General features: G+C 41.0%; 1 protein-coding gene across 1 annotated transcript; it reads right to left on the bottom strand.

The window, feature by feature from the left end:
• Positions 1-2,806: 2,806 nt before the first annotated feature.
• On the bottom strand, positions 2,807-18,165 carry ISY1 (ISY1 splicing factor homolog). The gene is made up of 11 exons (XM_026099537.2): positions 18,036-18,165; positions 17,828-17,850; positions 16,272-16,323; positions 14,467-14,532; positions 12,829-12,871; positions 12,541-12,653; positions 11,725-11,842; positions 10,713-10,835; positions 6,338-6,447; positions 5,144-5,230; positions 2,807-3,633 (listed from the first exon to the last, which is right to left on the bottom strand). The coding sequence occupies exons 1-11, from the start codon at positions 18,036-18,038 to the stop codon at positions 3,526-3,528; spliced, it is 846 nt and encodes a 281-aa protein (XP_025955322.1). The 5' UTR covers positions 18,039-18,165; the 3' UTR covers positions 2,807-3,525.

Raw genomic sequence — 18,165 nt, 5'->3', positions numbered from 1 at the left:
CCGCCTGGGCGCGCCCTTGGCCCCGCCCCCGCCCCGGCATCCGGCTCCCGCATCAGCTTCCCGGGGGGACGCGGCGGAAGCGCCGGGCCCCTCCCCGCGCCCCCTCCCCGCCGCCAGCGGCTCCGCCCCCCTCGGGCTCACCGGGCGGCGGGGCGGCAGCAGCGGCGCAGGGAAGGAGCGGCACGAGGGCTCTACCAAGGACATACTGCGTTTGTCTCTAGTAACACCACTCACCGTTCTCCAGGAAGTGACTCCAGACGGGCGAGCATACGGCGCGTACAGACACCCTGCAGCGCGGTGGCTGGGCGATCCGTACCCCAACAGTGTCTCCCAGCTGCTGAGACGCGGAAGTGACACAGCGGGCACAAAACACAAGTTAATTAGCGGACGCACTGCAAGGCTCTCCTGCCTGACCTCGCCCACCGGCCAGCGGTGATCGGGCAAACCCCCTCCGTGGTGCTCCCCACACGTCCTCCTCCCCGCCTCCTCTGACACCAGGGAGGAACTGATCCTCCCGGGGTCACACGGCACTTACCGAGCCAAGGAGTAAGGCAGGTTTCTTTCAGCCTGCATCACTTAGATGGTTGGCATGAAATGAAGCAAAGGGGGATGCACTTCCAAAACACAGAAGCAAGCAAAAGGCGATGCAGAGGGCGGAACAAGAGAACAAGATGAAGGTTATCCAAGCTCAGGGCAGCACTGTGTGGGGCAGAACTCTAAAGCAGGCAAGACAACAAGCTACACGTAAGCAAGCCCAAAATTCTTACTGTAACGCAGACCCGTTCCAAGCTAGCTATCAGAGGCAAGATACAAGTGGCACAAGTCATGAGCCCTGCAACACACAGGGATCTCCAAGTACAGCTGCACACCTGAAAAGTTCATGCAGAGGCTATGCACTGTTTCATGCTCTAGGACAAACTACAAGACCGCATCGGCAGCCTTGGCTACGGCAGCATGACAGCCCTAGCCTCACCAGCAACATAGCAGCCTGTAAAGCAAGCAGAACACGGGCACTGCGCTGCAAGCTGCTGCTGACAAACAACTACTCCCCAATTTGTCAGCTCAGATGCAGCTAAAGAGATCATTCGGCTTAAGAAAAGCCGTAGCAGGTGCGCAGAGCAGGTACTCGGTACAGAGGGTTCAAGCAGCACCCACCTTCTGCACATCACAATTCCGTACTGCATTTTTAATACATTATTCCACTTCTGTTTGTCAGCAGAAGTCAGCATCTGCTTTTAAGACTTTGCTATTTATCTCAATGTATTGATCTTGCTCAGGTCTGCTAGTTCCTTCTTTGAACATGGAATAGAATTAGTATCTTGTCTTGATTTTCTTTCATTCTTTCCAACTCTATTAATCTGTATATACTTTTATGCCGTTTCTCATCCTCATTAAAACTTTCTCCCTAATCTGACCCTGCTCTTCTGTTTTCTCTAATTTCTTCTATGTTTTTAGATGCATACAGTAACAGAAGAGATCAACCACAGGTATTATCAAACACCCAAACTGAAGCAGGCCCTAAAAAACGCTATTTTTTTTTTAAACCAACTTGGTTATCACTAGTGTGTAGTTTAGCAGGCCTACAGCAAAACTGGCATCTTTGTTCCAAGCACTCTTCCACCAGACAAAAATAGCTCTTGTACTGAACAAAACCAAATAAACATACAGTCTAGTAGAAGCAGGATTGGCAGAGGCTGGCTTACAACAGAGCTTTAACTCTGCATTCCTTTTTTGAAAGCTCCTTTGGCTGCTATTTTTTTGTCATACTATGGTTTGGTGACTAACATTCTCAAAGTGTGATAAGGACTTAACAGACTGCTTGCCAATTTATTAAGCTCCAGGAACTCAGTGGCTTACTAAGAGGCAATAAAGCCTTAGCTGTCACATGCTAATCTTTTCCATAGGTGAAGTGCACAGCTAGCTTGATCAAGTGCTGCTGGTCCATAAGCCTGTTAGCATTTGAACTCCAGCACATCCAACAAGAAAGGAGTCTATTCCTTCATTCCTGGTGGCCAAAGAGATTCCAGAGAAATAGGGTCATCTTTCACAGCAGTACAAATAACATGAGAAGCATATCACCTTCCCTAAATTCAAAAACAGAAAGCAATCAAGCGACAGAAGCAAAAACTGCAGACAACTTGGGAAAGATACTTGCAGCTCAGAGCACATTTCAAACATTATTGGGCTGAGTCAGAGATGTACTAGTTTGCTGCTTGATTACAAAGCCAAGAGTTCAATAAAGCAAGTGAAAGTTTGTATTACAAGTGCATTTGTAACACTCACTGCTTGCTGTCAGTGCTCCAGTTTTGGGCTTGTTCTAGTGCTTTTTTTTTTTTTAAGACACAATTGGGCAGCCATGTTTCCTACTTCCTCAAGGCTTTTTGGATAATCATTTACATTTAATAAGACAAAACTTGTCATGATAATTTAGAGCTTTGACAGTTCTAGAGCGGATTATTTACAAAAGACAGAGCTGAAAATTAAGAGCACCCAGAAACACCGGATAGCCCCAGATGTGGCAACTTAGTTGTTAAATACTATATTCTTTAGCTAGTGCTTCTGCTCCTTGGCTGCTGATTTCCAATTTAAAATTTCATTCATATCTGTGTAACAAAGTTAGTCATCCATAGGACCCTAAACAGGCTCTCTGCTGTAGTTTGCTCCTTGTCTCATGATACACAAGCTGACAGCAATCTGGGATGCCAAAGTTCAGACCCCTACACAGATGCCTACTTATGACCTTGTTCTTTGGGTACAATTAGGGAAAGACAGCAGTCCTTTGAGCTAGAATGAAAAAGAACATCAATTTGTATAAAAGGTTTACTAAAAATATTTTAACAAGGCATTACAAAGGTGAAAGTATTTACAATAGCTGCTGAAATATTCAGCACTTGAGCAATCCAACCAGACATGGTTACAAATCATAAAAGGGCAACAGCTTTTAGACATACTGCATAAAAATGCACTGTTAGATAAAGAAACAAATCAAAGTCATTCATGAGATCTGCCAAACTATCTCTAAACAAGGCCTAAGCTATTCTGGTAAGCAGACCTGGTGTAACAGAATAAGCTTTGGTGCCCCGGTCTAGAGGTAATCAAAAGGATAAGTGTGTGCACACTTATAGTCAGGATGTAGGAGACTCTCAGAATAGCAGTAACAGGCAGATTTCCCTCAGGTTTTAAGAAGCTACTGCTTCTACTGTTCTACCCATAAGAGGCACCACTGCACAGACTGTTTCACGAAGTAAAAGTATTGAAGACAGTTACTGAAAACGTAGAGACCAAATTAATCTAGGCCTGGTCTTTTTCAACACTGAAGAGCAAGTAATTTCAGAAGATAAACCAAAATGTTCTTTTGCCTTTTAGACAATGTACTATAACTTGATCACATCTTATTCGTAACACCCACAGGGACCTTCCAAGCTACATGAGATTGCTACCAGAATATTTGAACCTGCTACCAGAATACATGAACCTATTGCTTTAGGATGGATTATATAAAAATCAGGACATACTGATGCAATGTTACAACCCTAGAAGTCTTTTTGCTTCTTCACTCTGGGCCATAAGAGTTTCACTAGCATACTTCTGAAGAAGCTCCATCTTCTTTCTCCGTACAAGAGCTTCCTCAATCTGCAAATATAAAAATTTGAAAACATTCAGCCTAATTGAGAAGCTGAAACCTAGCATGCTCAGCTATTAAGGCAGGAGGAAGAAAAACACAGGAAACAGACTGTGAAAGCTAGAGTACTAGAGCATGAGTGTAAAATTAGTAGAATTAAAACATGAACCCAGCGTATCTTTTGTAACACCCAAATGAAGTTCAAGGAAATCAAAGTAAGCAGTAAAATGGATACCTTGGAATTTCAGATCTCTGCTCCTACCCTTTTTAATTAGGAAGTTAGCTGCAATTTTGTTTTACTTTTAGTGCAGTCACTTGAATTTCTTTTCAAGCAATTGTCTCAGATACAGCTTTAACAAATACTGAACAAGTGGAGTTATGCCACACTAGCCTACATCCCTAGAATAACAACTTATTGATTGTGCCTTTCACATTATAGGTGTTCACAGACTTTACTATGTCAGGTTTATACTGAAATGCCAGCAATGCACGATCCTTTAGTAAGCATGGAACTTAAATATCTACTAATAGCAGCCTGCAAGATTAGTTTTACTCTCAGTAATGATTTTATATTTGTCTGAATGGGTGAACCAGGCATGTAACATCTCTCAAAGATAAGCATGTTCTGAACTGTAGCTTTTTCTGAGTTAGACTCTAGAATGCAAAATCTCATAGGTGTAAGTCATGGAGTGATTTGCCATCAGAAGAGAAAACCCTACAGCAACTGTTCTCTAAGTAGGAATGATTGTCACGGCAATCAGTGGTTAAGTACTAGCAAGCTAGTCTTAAGTCTCAGTTATACTCTTTTCATTAAGAAAATATCATCAGCCAGAGAGCAGTGCTTTTAATCATTATTTCTCCCCCACTCCTTCCAGTTTCAACATGCCATTACACATATATTGTTGTTGGATGTGCAGGATCATGAGGATATAACATTGTTATCCGACCACATGATAGGAGGGAACAAAACACCACACGATATCTGTGTGATGTAAAGGCATACCTACTAAAAGACAAGTAACTCCAGAACTTTGCCTGAGTTATATTTCAAGAAAGCTGTCAAAGTTAATATATACTCTAGAGTAACTTCAAATCATAGCAGTGATTTCAGTATCATGTTGCCCCTCAAGTCACTTTAAAAAAAAGTTATGACAGCAAACCCAGCAATTCAGAAATAACTGCACTAGGTTTAAAAAAAACAAAAAACAAAAAACAAAAAAACCCCCACACACCTAAACCTTCAGCAGAAAAATCAGGGTCCTCTTGATCATTACACCACAACGCATTCTAATTTATATAATGCTTAACAAAGGCCAAAGGCTTTGGAAATTCTCCGATGAAAAGAGTTATAGCAATAGTACCATAATTCTGGCCAGTTTCACAGCATTTGCAAGGTTAAACAATTGCAGAGAGGCAGTGAAGTCACATAGAGGACATTTTTATTAGCAATCTGCCATAAGTTAAGATCTGTCTTGCAAAAGCCAAAGTGCATCTCTGCATTTTTATTTTCTGATGTCTTACCTCCTGTTGAGATGGCACCGGAACATGTGCAATAAATTTCTGTTGGCCTTCTTCACCTTCTTTTTCTTTGCTACCTTCCTCATCAGACTTTAAAAAAAGAGAGTTACCAGTTTACTTTCTGAGAAGGTCATCACAAATACCTTTTCTCTTGCTCTACCACGAGGAATCAGATAGGAATTTAATGAGGCTACAAATACAAGAAGTAGTCAAACATAATCAAACACAGGAATGTGACAAGCATCACATGTAGATCCTGCTCCTTGAAATTTTCAAGATTATTGCTTTATATGGCTTTTCCTCTGCTGTTGCATGGGCATGAATGTAAAGCTACATTCCCTCCTTTGCCACATACCTCTGGCTGCCATAGCAAAGTTGTAAACAGAAGAGAGGAGCTAGCCAGCGCAAGCAGAAAGCAAGTACCTTAAAAAAGTACAGCTCTGTAGTGCCTCCTTCTCATGCCTCAGAGCTGAGCTTATGAATCACAAGAGATAATACAAATAAAACAAGGTACTGGAGGAACAACAATTTTTATCTTATGAACTATCTTCTTTTTACTCTCATGATAAACCCACCCAGGTTTGGACTGAGAAATACAAACTGGTTTCCAGTACCTCTTTTACAGATCTCAGCAAGCATCAGGCACATCCCTCACTTCCCTTACTGGCTTTGGAAGCAGGGAGAAGGAAGAGGCAAGCACAATGTCACAACAGCGCCTGCGGCATCAACCAAACCTTGCTATATCACAATAAACAAGACTTGTCTATAGAATGGTTTTGCTACATATTGATACTGTTAAGTTATACTGTACACAAAACTACTTGTGCTATCACTGCTGAAGATCGTACTTAGAAGCAAGACTCAGAAGTGCTCCACGACAAAACATGACCTCACAGAGAGTAGTATACCAGTGTTCCAGGCAGTGATAATTCATCACAACAAGGTCTCAGCTAACTGTTAACTGTTTCTCACTCTAGCAAAAAGCCTTCCCCAATTGTCATATTCCATCACTCTCTAAACTTAACTTAGACAAGAGTTCTCATCTAATACTCATTTTTATTAAATGGAGACAACTGTGCAGTAAATTATGCAGAGTGGTGGGCAGAATGCAGCAGCAGAGTTCTCAGTGAAGTGAGCTTTCCAAGAAGGCAGCATGGAAGACATCTAAAGTGTTACATTACCTTAGCTATCACATACCTCATCATCATTGACAGCATAGATGTTTACTTCCTCTTCCTCCTCCTCATCACCTCTCGCAAGTCGTGCCTCTCTCTCCATTTTCCACTTTTCCACTGCTTCTGCTATAACTGGTAAGGAAAAGAAAACAGACAAACTGAAAACAGCATGGTCCAGCAGTAAGCCCAGTTCCCCAATAGCAGTCCTCCAGCTACTAAAGCTAGAACTTCCTAACATATTAGAGAATCTCTGCTCTTGATTTGTCTCCTGTTTACAAGGCCTTTTTTCAATGGACTCTACCTACTTCTCGGTTACATCTTCTACATCAGTAACACACGCTTACTGCACAAGCTTAAGGTAGTAACTCATAAAACATATCAATGTAGTTTAGCCATTAACAAGCAGAATCGCACTGTTAGCAAGTACTGCACTGTAACAACACTAAAGCCTTGATCTGTGTACGTTTTAGACTCTAAATGTCATGGATAAACGTCAACCTACTTTCTGAACTGTATAACAGCAGGGGTCTCATGACCAGGCTAAGTGGCTCCGTAGCATGTCAGCAGCTACAGGAATGCTGGTCACGCCATAGATAATTGAGCATGCTTATGCTCCTTGGGGTGACCACCCACATAAGTCACTTTCTTTTCAATGCACAGTGCATTTTTTTTATTTTGTATTTATATCGTAGCATGTTTCTAGTGATTCAAATTCTGTAACTAACTGCTGCTAGCTAGCAACTGTCAGGCTGCTGTGACTCTCTACTGTATAGTAGCCATATTAAGAGTACTAACACAGGTTTTAAATCTAATCAACAATATTGCCAATGCCTAAAAATCCAAGCAGGTGCAAAATTAATGCAACTATAGCTGTAGGCATTTCATACTACCCACAAGTCAGCAGGCACTCTCTGGCTCTCAAATGGAAAGCATTAAGTGGTTTACCTAAGAAAGCAAAATCTAACTAGAAGCACATAGCTGTGTTGCTATATGGCTTCATAAAAAAAAGCTACTCCTGATTAAAGAAGGTTTTTCAATATTTAGTGTTTCAGAACAGTTTATCTCTTCTGCTCACATGCTAAAACCAGAAGAGCCTAGACAGCAAGTGATCCTTAGAGAATCTTAGATATCATGCATTAACAGGATTGGAAAAAGACATTCCTTGTAATGCGTGCTGAAAACAAATTCAAGTTTAGATTAACCATATTAACTCAAGCGAGGTTCTTTTTGCAGTTTCTTACTTCTTTTATTTCCACATATTGGTTTTGTTAGCATCTCTAGCCTTATTTCAAATGGCACAATCGCTTCCGAAGATCGTTTCCTTAAAAAGTCATGTGAATCCAAATGAACTACTTCTCCCATCTGTAATTAGCAGGATGTGTAAGACGGACATGGAGTGGCAGGCATCACTGGAGTACTGCACCTCACAACTTCCCTTCGTACAATTGCCTGCCAACCAGCTACTGCACATGTGCGATAAGGCTCCAAGCTACACTACAGGACACAGCTAATATTTCCTTATTTTTCCTTCTTCCTTGTCCTATAACCTAACCAATGAGGCATGATCCCTAACACATGAGACGAACTAACATTCAGAACGGATATTTATAGGAAACGGATGATCAAACCAAGAGCTGTTAAGTATTGATAGCAAATGGATTCTCAGCTTGTAACCATTTAACAAGTCACTTCCTTCACAGCTTTGTTTACAGCTCTTTTCTCTAATTTCAGACATAATTGCATACAGGAAGGAACACTCAGAAAAGACAAAAATGAATCAAGCAAAAACTGATTGCTTTATCTGCTGTGTTCACCATGAAAAAGCCTGCCTAGGGCTCCTGCAACAGGACCCTTTCTTATGGAGCACTTTGAGGATCTGCCTGCTTTTGAAGAGTAGAAGAGATTATAAAACAAAAATAGGAACCAACCAGTAAAAAAATTAGCAGGATCACACAGTGTTCACCAGAAGATCTAAAGGAACTATTTATGAAGCAGCTGAGCTATTAAAAGCACCGCATGACCTCTTGCTCAAAGCTACACAAATACCCAAGGACGGCAAACAATGCTGAATTTTAAAGAGGATTTCAGGAACTAGACTGATAATTCTGATGTCTTTCCTGGGCAAGTCAGTAGAAACAAAACTAAAGAACTAAATTAATATTTTTCCACCTGTCTGTTATTTATTGAAAAAGCATGGATGTGGCTTTCAAAGGGAAATCATAAATCCAAGGTGGGTAAGTTAATATAGGTCATCTGAATTTCAAAGAGGCTTTCCAGAAGGTTCCCTCAAAAGCTCTAAGAAAACTAAACAGCTTTGTGATAAAGAGGAAGACCATGGTATGGATAAATAATTAGATGAAATTTGACAGCTAAGTGCAAGAAGATGCACATGGGAAAAAACCAGAAAGTCTTAACTTCAAAGTTCATCATCACACCCGCATGACCCCATTTACTACTCAAGGAGAAGATCTTGGATCACCTACAAAACATGTAGTTCAATGCTAGTATCAGTCAAAACCAGATTGAACATTAGGAAATTTTAGGAAGGGAATAGGGAAGATAATTCATAAAATACCATTATCATCGTAGAGAAAAAGTCCATAGCAGGCCTACACCTTAAATGCTATGTGTGATTATCTCCATTCCTCATTTCAAGAAACAGCATAATTGGGAAAGGTTCAGAGAAGAATGACAAAGTTTATCAAAGATAAGAAATTGTTTCCATACATCCTTATATTTATGTATGCATCAATCTCCTTATAAGAGTAGAGTAAGACTCTTCAGATCTCGGCAAGAAACAAGTTTTTGGGGTGGAGAGGAGAAGGTTTAAACAAATTTTTAATGACACGGGGAGGGAATCACTGTTTATAGTCTCCTCCAACGCAAAAGCAAGGGAGCATCAAGGAAGCACCTTTGCTTCAGATTTGAAATTAATCAAAGGTAGCTATTCTTCAAAAGACAATATGCAGTTAATCTGCCAAACTCCTAGTAGCCATAACATCTTGTGGCAAGAAGTTTATATGGACTTAGCGGAAAGAAACCCATGAAGGGTTATTAAATACAAAATAACTACTCTGCCTCAAGAAGATCATGAGCCACAAAAGAAGTATTTGAGTTCTTTCTCAGCCTATTACATACACTTACCGGTCTCCCCTAAACATTAATCTCTGGCCAATGTTTATACCCATATACCTATGCTTGTTCCCATAGATCTGCACAGGATTAAAATGCATCCATCTGAATTTCAAGTCCCATCCCTTAACTACTCATCATAAGCATTGGGCCACCAGAGCTGAATTTTTAGGGAACACTGAACTAGATAAACCTATGCCTAACCCAGAATATCCTTTCCACTGTATTCCACTCTTATGCCTGTAAAGACTTCCTCTTTCTGGGCAGGCAAGCTGGGGCCAGCCCAGCTGCTGCTGTTTGCAGATGTTGTCACGTGAGCTGGACCTGGGCAAAAGATGAGATTGGAATGAGAGTGCAGAGTGCATAGGTTGGAAGTGAGAGAAGTAACTAGAGGAAGAGCGAGAAGGACCAAAGTAAGGGAGACCTGATGAGGTTGCTGCTGCTTCTCCACAATCAGCTTTGTTATGAAATACTATAGGGGAAAAAAAACACATGTAGTTCAAAAGATGCATTTTCTTTGGACTTATGACAGTATGGGATATCAAAACAAGCATCAAATCCTGTTATTTAACAAGATAACGCTCTGCATAATTTTGTGCTGCCTGTTTTGGAACTCTAAGCCTCTACTTGGAATTAGGTCACCCCAAGAAAGAGGGTGCTAGATTCAGAATCAAAATTTCAAAAGGACGTACCATGAAGAACTACACAAGCTGAGAAGTGATGGGCCATGCTGTAAGAACTGCTGTACAGCTTGCCAAACATAAACCATACTAGCTAAGAGTTTTACTTCTAAGAGGAAATAAAAAACATACTAACCAAGAGTAGCGAAGCTAAAAAGGCACTATTTCATGACTATTTACAGACTTCCTCATAACCAATTACTGCAGCTTAGTTACTTCCTTTAAAATATTCTCAAAATAATGAGCCATAGAAAGTTATTTCCCTACAGCTTTGTAACTGCAGAAAAAAATAGTGTCCTATGTACACTTGAATTAACCAATCCAGCTGGCAATTTAATTTTTTCTACGCTATGCAGCTAGTCACTCTGGATCAATGAACAACATGTTTGTTTGTACAGAATTCCAGTGGAGTTCCTCAGAATTTAATTGTAGCTATAACTACATACAGTGTCAGTTTTAAGGTGATTTTAAGATCTCCATTATCACTGCAAAAAGAGATGAAGAGTGGCTTTTCTCTACGTTAGAGCTTACCAGGATATTCTAATGTCTAATGCCAATTTAGGCAGGTTATTGAATCTCACATACCTTTCTTCTCATGTTCTTGTTCCAGTGGCTCCAGAATACCATCATCTTCATCCCTGTAGCCATAGTACTCTGCATCGATGGATTTCATAAGCTCAGCACGAGTTTTCCGGGGTGGTGGGAGGGCTGGGGAAAAAAAAAAGAAAAAAAAGAACCCCCCCCACACAACCATCATTCAACCAGCTGCATCTTGACAGCTTGCTACGCATTCCCGGTTCTCATCAACCTCACAGTAACTACAACTACCTCACTAAGCTAATAACCAAAATGCACAATCTGAATTGCTGTCAGTACTAGAAGTACTGGGATTTTTCTCTAGCCTGGACAATTAAGATAGTTTGAATACATAGCCCTGATGCTTCAGATAGTGGCAGTTTCCACCTTCAGGCAATTCTATGCTCCATCATGCCTTTTTTTGTAGTGATGTCCCAGTATCAAGCAAGACTAATATGAAAGGGACTAGAGAGGTGTCTCAAGCTCCCCCAAATCATGCAGTACTTCCCGTCCTTTTTTCTTTGTGGATAGCAAATAAGAAATAGCTGATTCTGCAGGTCTGTCTCACTTTCAGGTCCAAGTATCTGCCACTCATTCTACAACAAATCAACAGATAAGGTTTTATTTACTTTCATCTAGTTTTTCCTATTACGAAAGCCGATTCCTGCTTCAAAATCATGTTCAAACTTCTTTTCCCTCCAATCCTGAACTCACAGGATGCTAATTATAACTTACCACTAAAGATAATCCGTTGTGATGGACAGTTTCTATAAAATATCAGTCCTTGCTATTTTGAACTCGCAGTAGAAAACAGTTTACTTTTTACTACGTTTCTTGCCAAAGGTGCTCTTTGCTCAAATAGCATTTAATGAACTCTTTGTATTTGGTGTTTCATTTAACTAACCTAAGGTACAGGCCAGGACATTCTCTTACTAACATTCACCATGTACTGCAGTAGACTTTTTACACATGAGATACTACTATGCAACTTCAAACCTGGAAAAGGTTACCATTTACTTACGCTCCTTTTCGAAGAGTTCTCTAACACCTGGTAAATCCTTTGCAGCTCCAAAATATTTGTAACCCCTGTTTCCTGGAACTTCTTTCCCTTCATGATCTAGCATTCTAGGTCCAATTCTCTAAGAAAATAAAATTAGTTATTTTAAATGTTATTCCTCTTGCATCTTGTATTTCCTATTTTCCTGGGCATGTTAATAGATTAATAGATTGGGATAGGAGAAGGGAGATCAAACAACCTTACACGTAAAATGCTCTTACAGCTCATTTTTATACAGATCTCTACTTTTACTAGAAATCTCACAGTTAAAGGACTGTGCAAACCATAAAGTGCCTGACTTGATTTACCTTGACAACACATCTGTATTTGTCTTATTCCCTATATTAGTATGTTCAGATATCAGACAAACACGCTACTAAATTTGACAAAAAGCATACATCTGGCAACTGAGAGCTAGTCTCATCATTTCATTTTGGGCAGCAATTAGCTGACTTAACTAGAATCATTTTATAGACTCGTGCAGTACTGAATGTAAGAGCCACACTTAGTGATGGATAAAATTAAAACACTGTTGCAAACCCTTCACAGGAAGTTAAGACTACCTGAACATGTGTTGCAAATGAAAAGCCAGACTTGCTCATCTTGGAAACAAAATATTTCTTTTAACATGATCTAAAATTTTTTAGGGGATGAATACAGTTCATCTCTAATAAACACTGGCTAAGTAATATTTGGTAAGTGAAATGCTGTACAGACTTTTCTCATCAGTCACTTTAATTGCAAGCTGAGCAACTATGGAGTACAACAACCTACACTTACAGCATAATCAGGACCTCCTAGCTCCCTTATCCTGACTTCCCAGTGTCCTTTCTCCCTCAGAAGCTTGTTAATTTCATCGTTCAGGTCTCGAATTCTGAATTCGCCTAATCCAGCTGTTAGGAGGGGAAAAGAAAAACCCAAGAGTTAATCAGCTTGCTAGAGGCACCAGAACAACTTCAGAACTGGTGCAAGGCAGACAGTTTAGTGCACGCAGAAAGTTGTGATTTTTATTGTAAGTGCTTAGGACTGAAGTTTTGTACAAATGAAATGTAATTAGAAAAACCTTACCATTTTGAATCTGTGCCACTTTCTTGGAAATTTCTCCAATGATCTAGTCAAATAAGAATATATAAAGAAGTGAATTTCTCAAAAAAAACCCAGAAAACCTAGAAAGCTCTTTCTAGACATTGGCCTTTTGAACTAGAAAACAGACTGGAGACTGTCAATTTCAATTATCAATACAGATTTTACTCACATGCAAATACTGTACCTCAAGGCTTAAAATGCAAGGAATTTTTCTATAACTGTAATCATAAAAAAATCCATTTCCTAATAAAGATATCCCATAACTTCACCTCTGGCTTATCAGGCAAAGAAAGGCATAGAGGAGTATCTGGGGCACAAGCCAGTCAGCCTAACCACAGTCCCCAGAAAGAGTATGGATCAAATCCTCCTGGAAGATACTTCCAAGCACATGAAGGACCTGACAGCAGCAAGAATGAATTTAAAAAAGGATAATCATGCCCAACCAACCTGACTGCCTTCTAGGATGAGCTGACAGGCTCAGTGGATGAGGGAAGGAATGCTGTTTACCTTGGATGCTCTTTACCTTGGCTTTAGCAAGGCTTTCAGTACCATTTCAGTACCAGAAAACTGCCTGGACAGCCAGGCTCAAAGGGCTGTGATGAGCAATACAAAGATCAGCTAGCAGCTAATTAGTAGTGGCATCCATCCACAGTCTACAGCCTGGATGATACAACTCAGTGCACTCTTGGAAAGTTCAAAGATGATAGCAACCATGGGGTGCAAAGCTACTCAAGAGACCTCAGCCTCTTGGACTTGGTTGGAGAATGGACTGACAGAAGCCTCATGAAAGAAAATTCAAAGAAAACATCTGGAACAGAATAAATCCATGCAATAGTACAGGCTGACTGCTGAGTGGGTTGAAAACAGCTTTTCCAGAAAAGGATTTGGGTAAACAAAAAAATCTGAACATGATTCAGCAATATGTCACTGCAGCAAAGGCGGCCAACCTCATAATAGCCTAGATTTCCAGCAGTGTAGCCAGCAGGTGGAAAGAAGTCATTCTTCCCACAAATTTGCCAATTGTGAGACCACATCTGGAGTACTATGTCCAGTTTTGGGGTCCTCAGTGCAAGAAAGACACCGACATACTGCAGAGAGTTTAGTAGAAGGCTACCAACATGGTGTGTGGGGGGGTGGAGAACATGATATGAAAGACATTGAGAGAACTGGGTTTCATCTGCCTTAAGGGGAGAAGACTAAGGGGATATACTTTATTGCTGTCTTCAGCCACCTAATGGAAGGTATAGAGAAGACAGAGCCAGACTCTTCTCAGAGGTACACAAAAAGTTGGACCACGGGAAATTCTAATTAAATTTAAGAAAAAAATATTTTCATCAAGAACATGGCCAGACACTGGAACAGGGGCCCAGAGAGGCTGCAGAATCCCAGTCCTTGACAGTGTTCAAAACTCAGCTGGACACAGCCCTGAGCTGTGGCCCAGTATGCGGCTGGACCTGCTCTGAGCAGTGGGGGACTACATAACCTTCCAATCTAAATTATTCTATGATTTAACTGTGAGCACACAGGACAAGCCCAACAGATTTAGCATTTCCATTTCAGACAGCTTGCTACAAAAGTTCCAGCTGCTACAGAAATAGAAAAATCTATAGCTTGCATTACCTGTCGCCTCCATTTCTCAGCTTTAGGCAATTCATTACACTCTGATGCAAGGAAAGGTCTTCGCTCCTGTTCAACAGAAAGCCACACACCATAACATTTTAATTTAGTATCACAGAATACATTCATAGCACTTCATGCTACCTGCACGGCTTGGCTAACCCCAAACTACGGCATTGTTTCAGTGCCTGCTGGTCCCACCAATATTTAGTAAGTGAAAAACAACTTTTGACAGTCCTGCCAAATTAAACTGTCACAAAATATAACAATCAACTTCAACCCATCTTATTGAAAACATAACCTATCACCTGTCCTTTCAAATCTTCCCACAATCCTGATACAAATAGTGTTCAAGTTAGGATAGTTGAATTACAACGTAATTTTCAATATACTAACATCTAAATAAAATCCACTGTTTTCCTGGTAAATTTTAGGACTTTCCTCACTGCTACCACGTAGGTGCTATAATTTTTCTTCAAGATTATTTCCATTTGAGTTCTCCCAACTACAGTTCATCTAAAGCACCTTTTTCACCATTATACCTTTTCCCTAACTTGTTTGCACTCCACTGACTAGGTTACTCAAGCTATGACTTTATCTTACCTCCAGGCCTCTGTATATAGTTATTTTGTCCCTTCTTACTCCTCATGTACCTATACAGCTTTTCCTTTTATATATTAAAAACCTTCTTTGATACACCAGGAGCCCTGCTCCTTTTTAGCTACAGTTTCCCCCAACTAATTAATTATTTTCTACTTTACTGCTTCATATTCTTCTCACTTCTGTTTACAGCATCACTTCTTAAGATGCAAACAGAAGACACTTCACTGTATTTGCAGAATTCCTTCACCACTTACTCAAAACTAAAAATTTTAAATCCATCCAAAAAGGTTGTTGGGAACATTCTGATCCCCACAAAAAGATTCTTGCAATTTGAGTTACAGTGCACTGAAAAATGCACAGGAATATCCAGAGAGTGCCTAAGGTTCCATATAGGTATAGGAGTGCTATTTATTGCATTGTAATATATGCAATCTTTTTAATTACAAAGTTGCTAACCCCATTTTAATTCAATCTAATGCCAATCTAAAAAATAAAAATAAAACATCTGGGGGCCAAGTTAACTACATAAAAGACGACAATTAAGAACAGAAGCACGGTATCATGTGTTTGGCTAATGACATGCCAATGTTGTGTCCTATGCAAGCCTTGAGTTCAGACGATCCTGAAAGTACTTTGTTTAACAGTTACTATTATGTCAGGATACTACCAATGAAGGAGAATTATGAAAAAGACTTCTCTAGCTTTTCTGGGAAGAAATCCAAGCAAACCCTGTGATTATAATCACTAAAAATAAGATCATGTCCATCAATTTGAATAGCTATTTGCAGAGGGAAATAACTTAATTCTCAAAAATCATCTTCATATTCTTCATCTTCTGCCCAGCAAAGCATACTGCCTCTAACATGTTACTGTAGTTTTAGAAGCTACTAGGTGTTCTACCTATAACGTTAAATAAAGATGTAGGCAATGTTCAGTTTTCACTTTCCTCTTAGCGGCCAAGCCAACATCCCTTCTAAGTATGTATTTTTAAACAGACTATTTAAGAAAATACTATTTACAAATTTTATTTTGTGTCACCAAAGAGAGTCCCTACTTCACCTGCTTTCCAGATGACTAATTCCATAGTCCTGTATGATAGCAGTATCTGGTACATGACCTTTCTGGCAGCTGTCATACATGTCTGTAAGTGGTCTGCACGCCCCTCTTGATTAGGGCTAACAAAGCTTTAGTTTTTTACATCATACCTTAACCTTTCCTTCTTCAAGCTGAGCTTGACGAAATCTTGCTAAGGCCGTCCTAAAGAAAAGAAAGAAAAAGAGTTTATTTTTACACATCTACATTCCAACAGTAGCAACTTCTGCTCTAGCTGTTTATCGTTGACCTAAGTACAGTCTGTAAGAAGGCCTAAACATATTCATCAACTAGCTCTTCTAGCCAGTGACTTCTTCAATACTAACCCAGTGGTTAATTTCTTACATCAGTATAAGTCCTGTTATTAGATTCTTTCATAATGAGACAGCTAATTAATATTTCTATTTAGCATATAAACATTATCAGCAAAAGGATGGCACAAGTTATAAGCACAAAGTTCCCATATCTTAGCAGTGGATACATCAAGAAGCAAAAAAAAAAAAAAAAAAAAAAAAACTGATGAGAAGAGTGTCAGTGAAAGAAGGGCTGAAATTAATAACCAAGCTTTTTTTAGCATTACTAAAATATTTCAAGAGACTCTTACAGCTAAGCAGAGACTACACAGACTACAGCTATTTAATATGCAGCTTTATTAATTCTCAAGGTATTTAATTGTTAAAGTAACAGAAGACAACTGAGAGGGTATTTAACACCTTCTCTTTAGCAGCATACTTGTACCCAGCATCTAAGCCAGTTACCTAGGCCCCATCTGCTTTCACGGAACAGGGAAGCATTTCCAGAAAGAAATTTACACCATCCAGTTCAGTATCCAAGATGCACACAGTGGGATTATCATAAGAAAACACCTTGCAAGGTACTACATAGCTGTAGTCTTTTCACCTTCTCTTACAAATTACTATTACAAATTCAAGAAATATTTTAGTAAAATGAGTAAGCATGAAATAAACACATGAGAGAGTATCTAATCTAGTAGTTCTAAATATGTGGTCTACAAACCATTTCAAAAGGTGTGTAAAAAAGCAAGCCAATATAAAAATAAAGCTGTTAAAAAACACTTAGTCCAAGCTGCTCCCTGCAAGCAAGAAGAACTACACTTAAACCAATGCCAACAGATGCCTGTTCCAGAAATGCACACTGTCTAAAACCATAGCATGCCATTAGAATATATTACACTGTGTTTATTGTCAATTAGAACAGTATCAGCATCACATGGCGCAGCTAGGCAAGCTGCAGGACACAAGCTACCTTGTTCACAGACAGCTGGTATCTCTCCCAACCCCACTGTCTTCTGACTAACGTAACACGCGCAAGTAAGCGCTACCAAACTCCCAGTGCTTCAAAACAGGCTGAGCAGCGCGTGCCACTGGGCAAGCATGGCCCCGCGGACCTGAGTCACTGCTGACAGAGCACAGATGGCTTTGAAGCCAAACGAAAGGAGAGTCTCAGAGGTGCGGGACAGTGCAACGCGCGTGCTCACGCTGCCTCTGAGCTAAAGGAAGATAACACAGGCTCTTTGGCAGATGCCGCAGGGCTGCAGGGACTGCGAGCAAGCTGCGGGCAAGCGCTGCTTGTACGAAGGAGTCAGAGCTGGGGGTGCCAACACGCAGCGGGCTGAGGGGCCCTCGCCCGGCACCGGCGTCGTACTCACATGGCCTTCTCCGCGTTTCGAGCCTGAAGGAGGGAGAGAGACAGACAACAGGCGCGTTACTACCCCGGGCCCTCGGCAGCGCCTCACAGCGCGGCCTCCCGCCAGGGCGCCCCTCGCTGCGAAGCGCCCGGGAGAAGGGAAATGGAGACCGGCCCCGGCCCGCCGCTCGGGGCGGGAGCGGGCCCCTCGCCCAGGCCCCGGCACTCACCATGGCTCCGACCGGGCCGCGCCGCCTCTCCCGAACCGGCCGCCGCCGCAGACGCCGCCGCAGGAAGGCGCAGGGCCGCCCCGGAAGGAGATGCCGCTCACCCGGGCAGCGCAACCGCCCTGCAGGCGCA

This window comes from Dromaius novaehollandiae, chromosome 12 (assembly GCF_036370855.1).
Source record: "Dromaius novaehollandiae isolate bDroNov1 chromosome 12, bDroNov1.hap1, whole genome shotgun sequence".
In the NCBI taxonomy this organism is placed as follows: domain Eukaryota; kingdom Metazoa; phylum Chordata; class Aves; order Casuariiformes; family Dromaiidae; genus Dromaius; species Dromaius novaehollandiae.
The sequence above is the reverse complement of the archived record's forward strand: the minus strand, read 5'-3'. Positions and strand labels throughout refer to the sequence as shown.

Coding starts and splice junctions, on each gene's coding strand:
- ISY1 (XM_026099537.2), bottom strand. Junction 12,872..14,466: donor CTGAGAAATGGAGGCGACAG/GTAATGCAAGCT, acceptor TTATTTGACTAG/ATCATTGGAGAAATTTCCAA. Junction 5,231..6,337: donor ATGCTGTCAATGATGATGAG/GTATGTGATAGC, acceptor CTTTTTTTAAAG/TCTGATGAGGAAGGTAGCAA.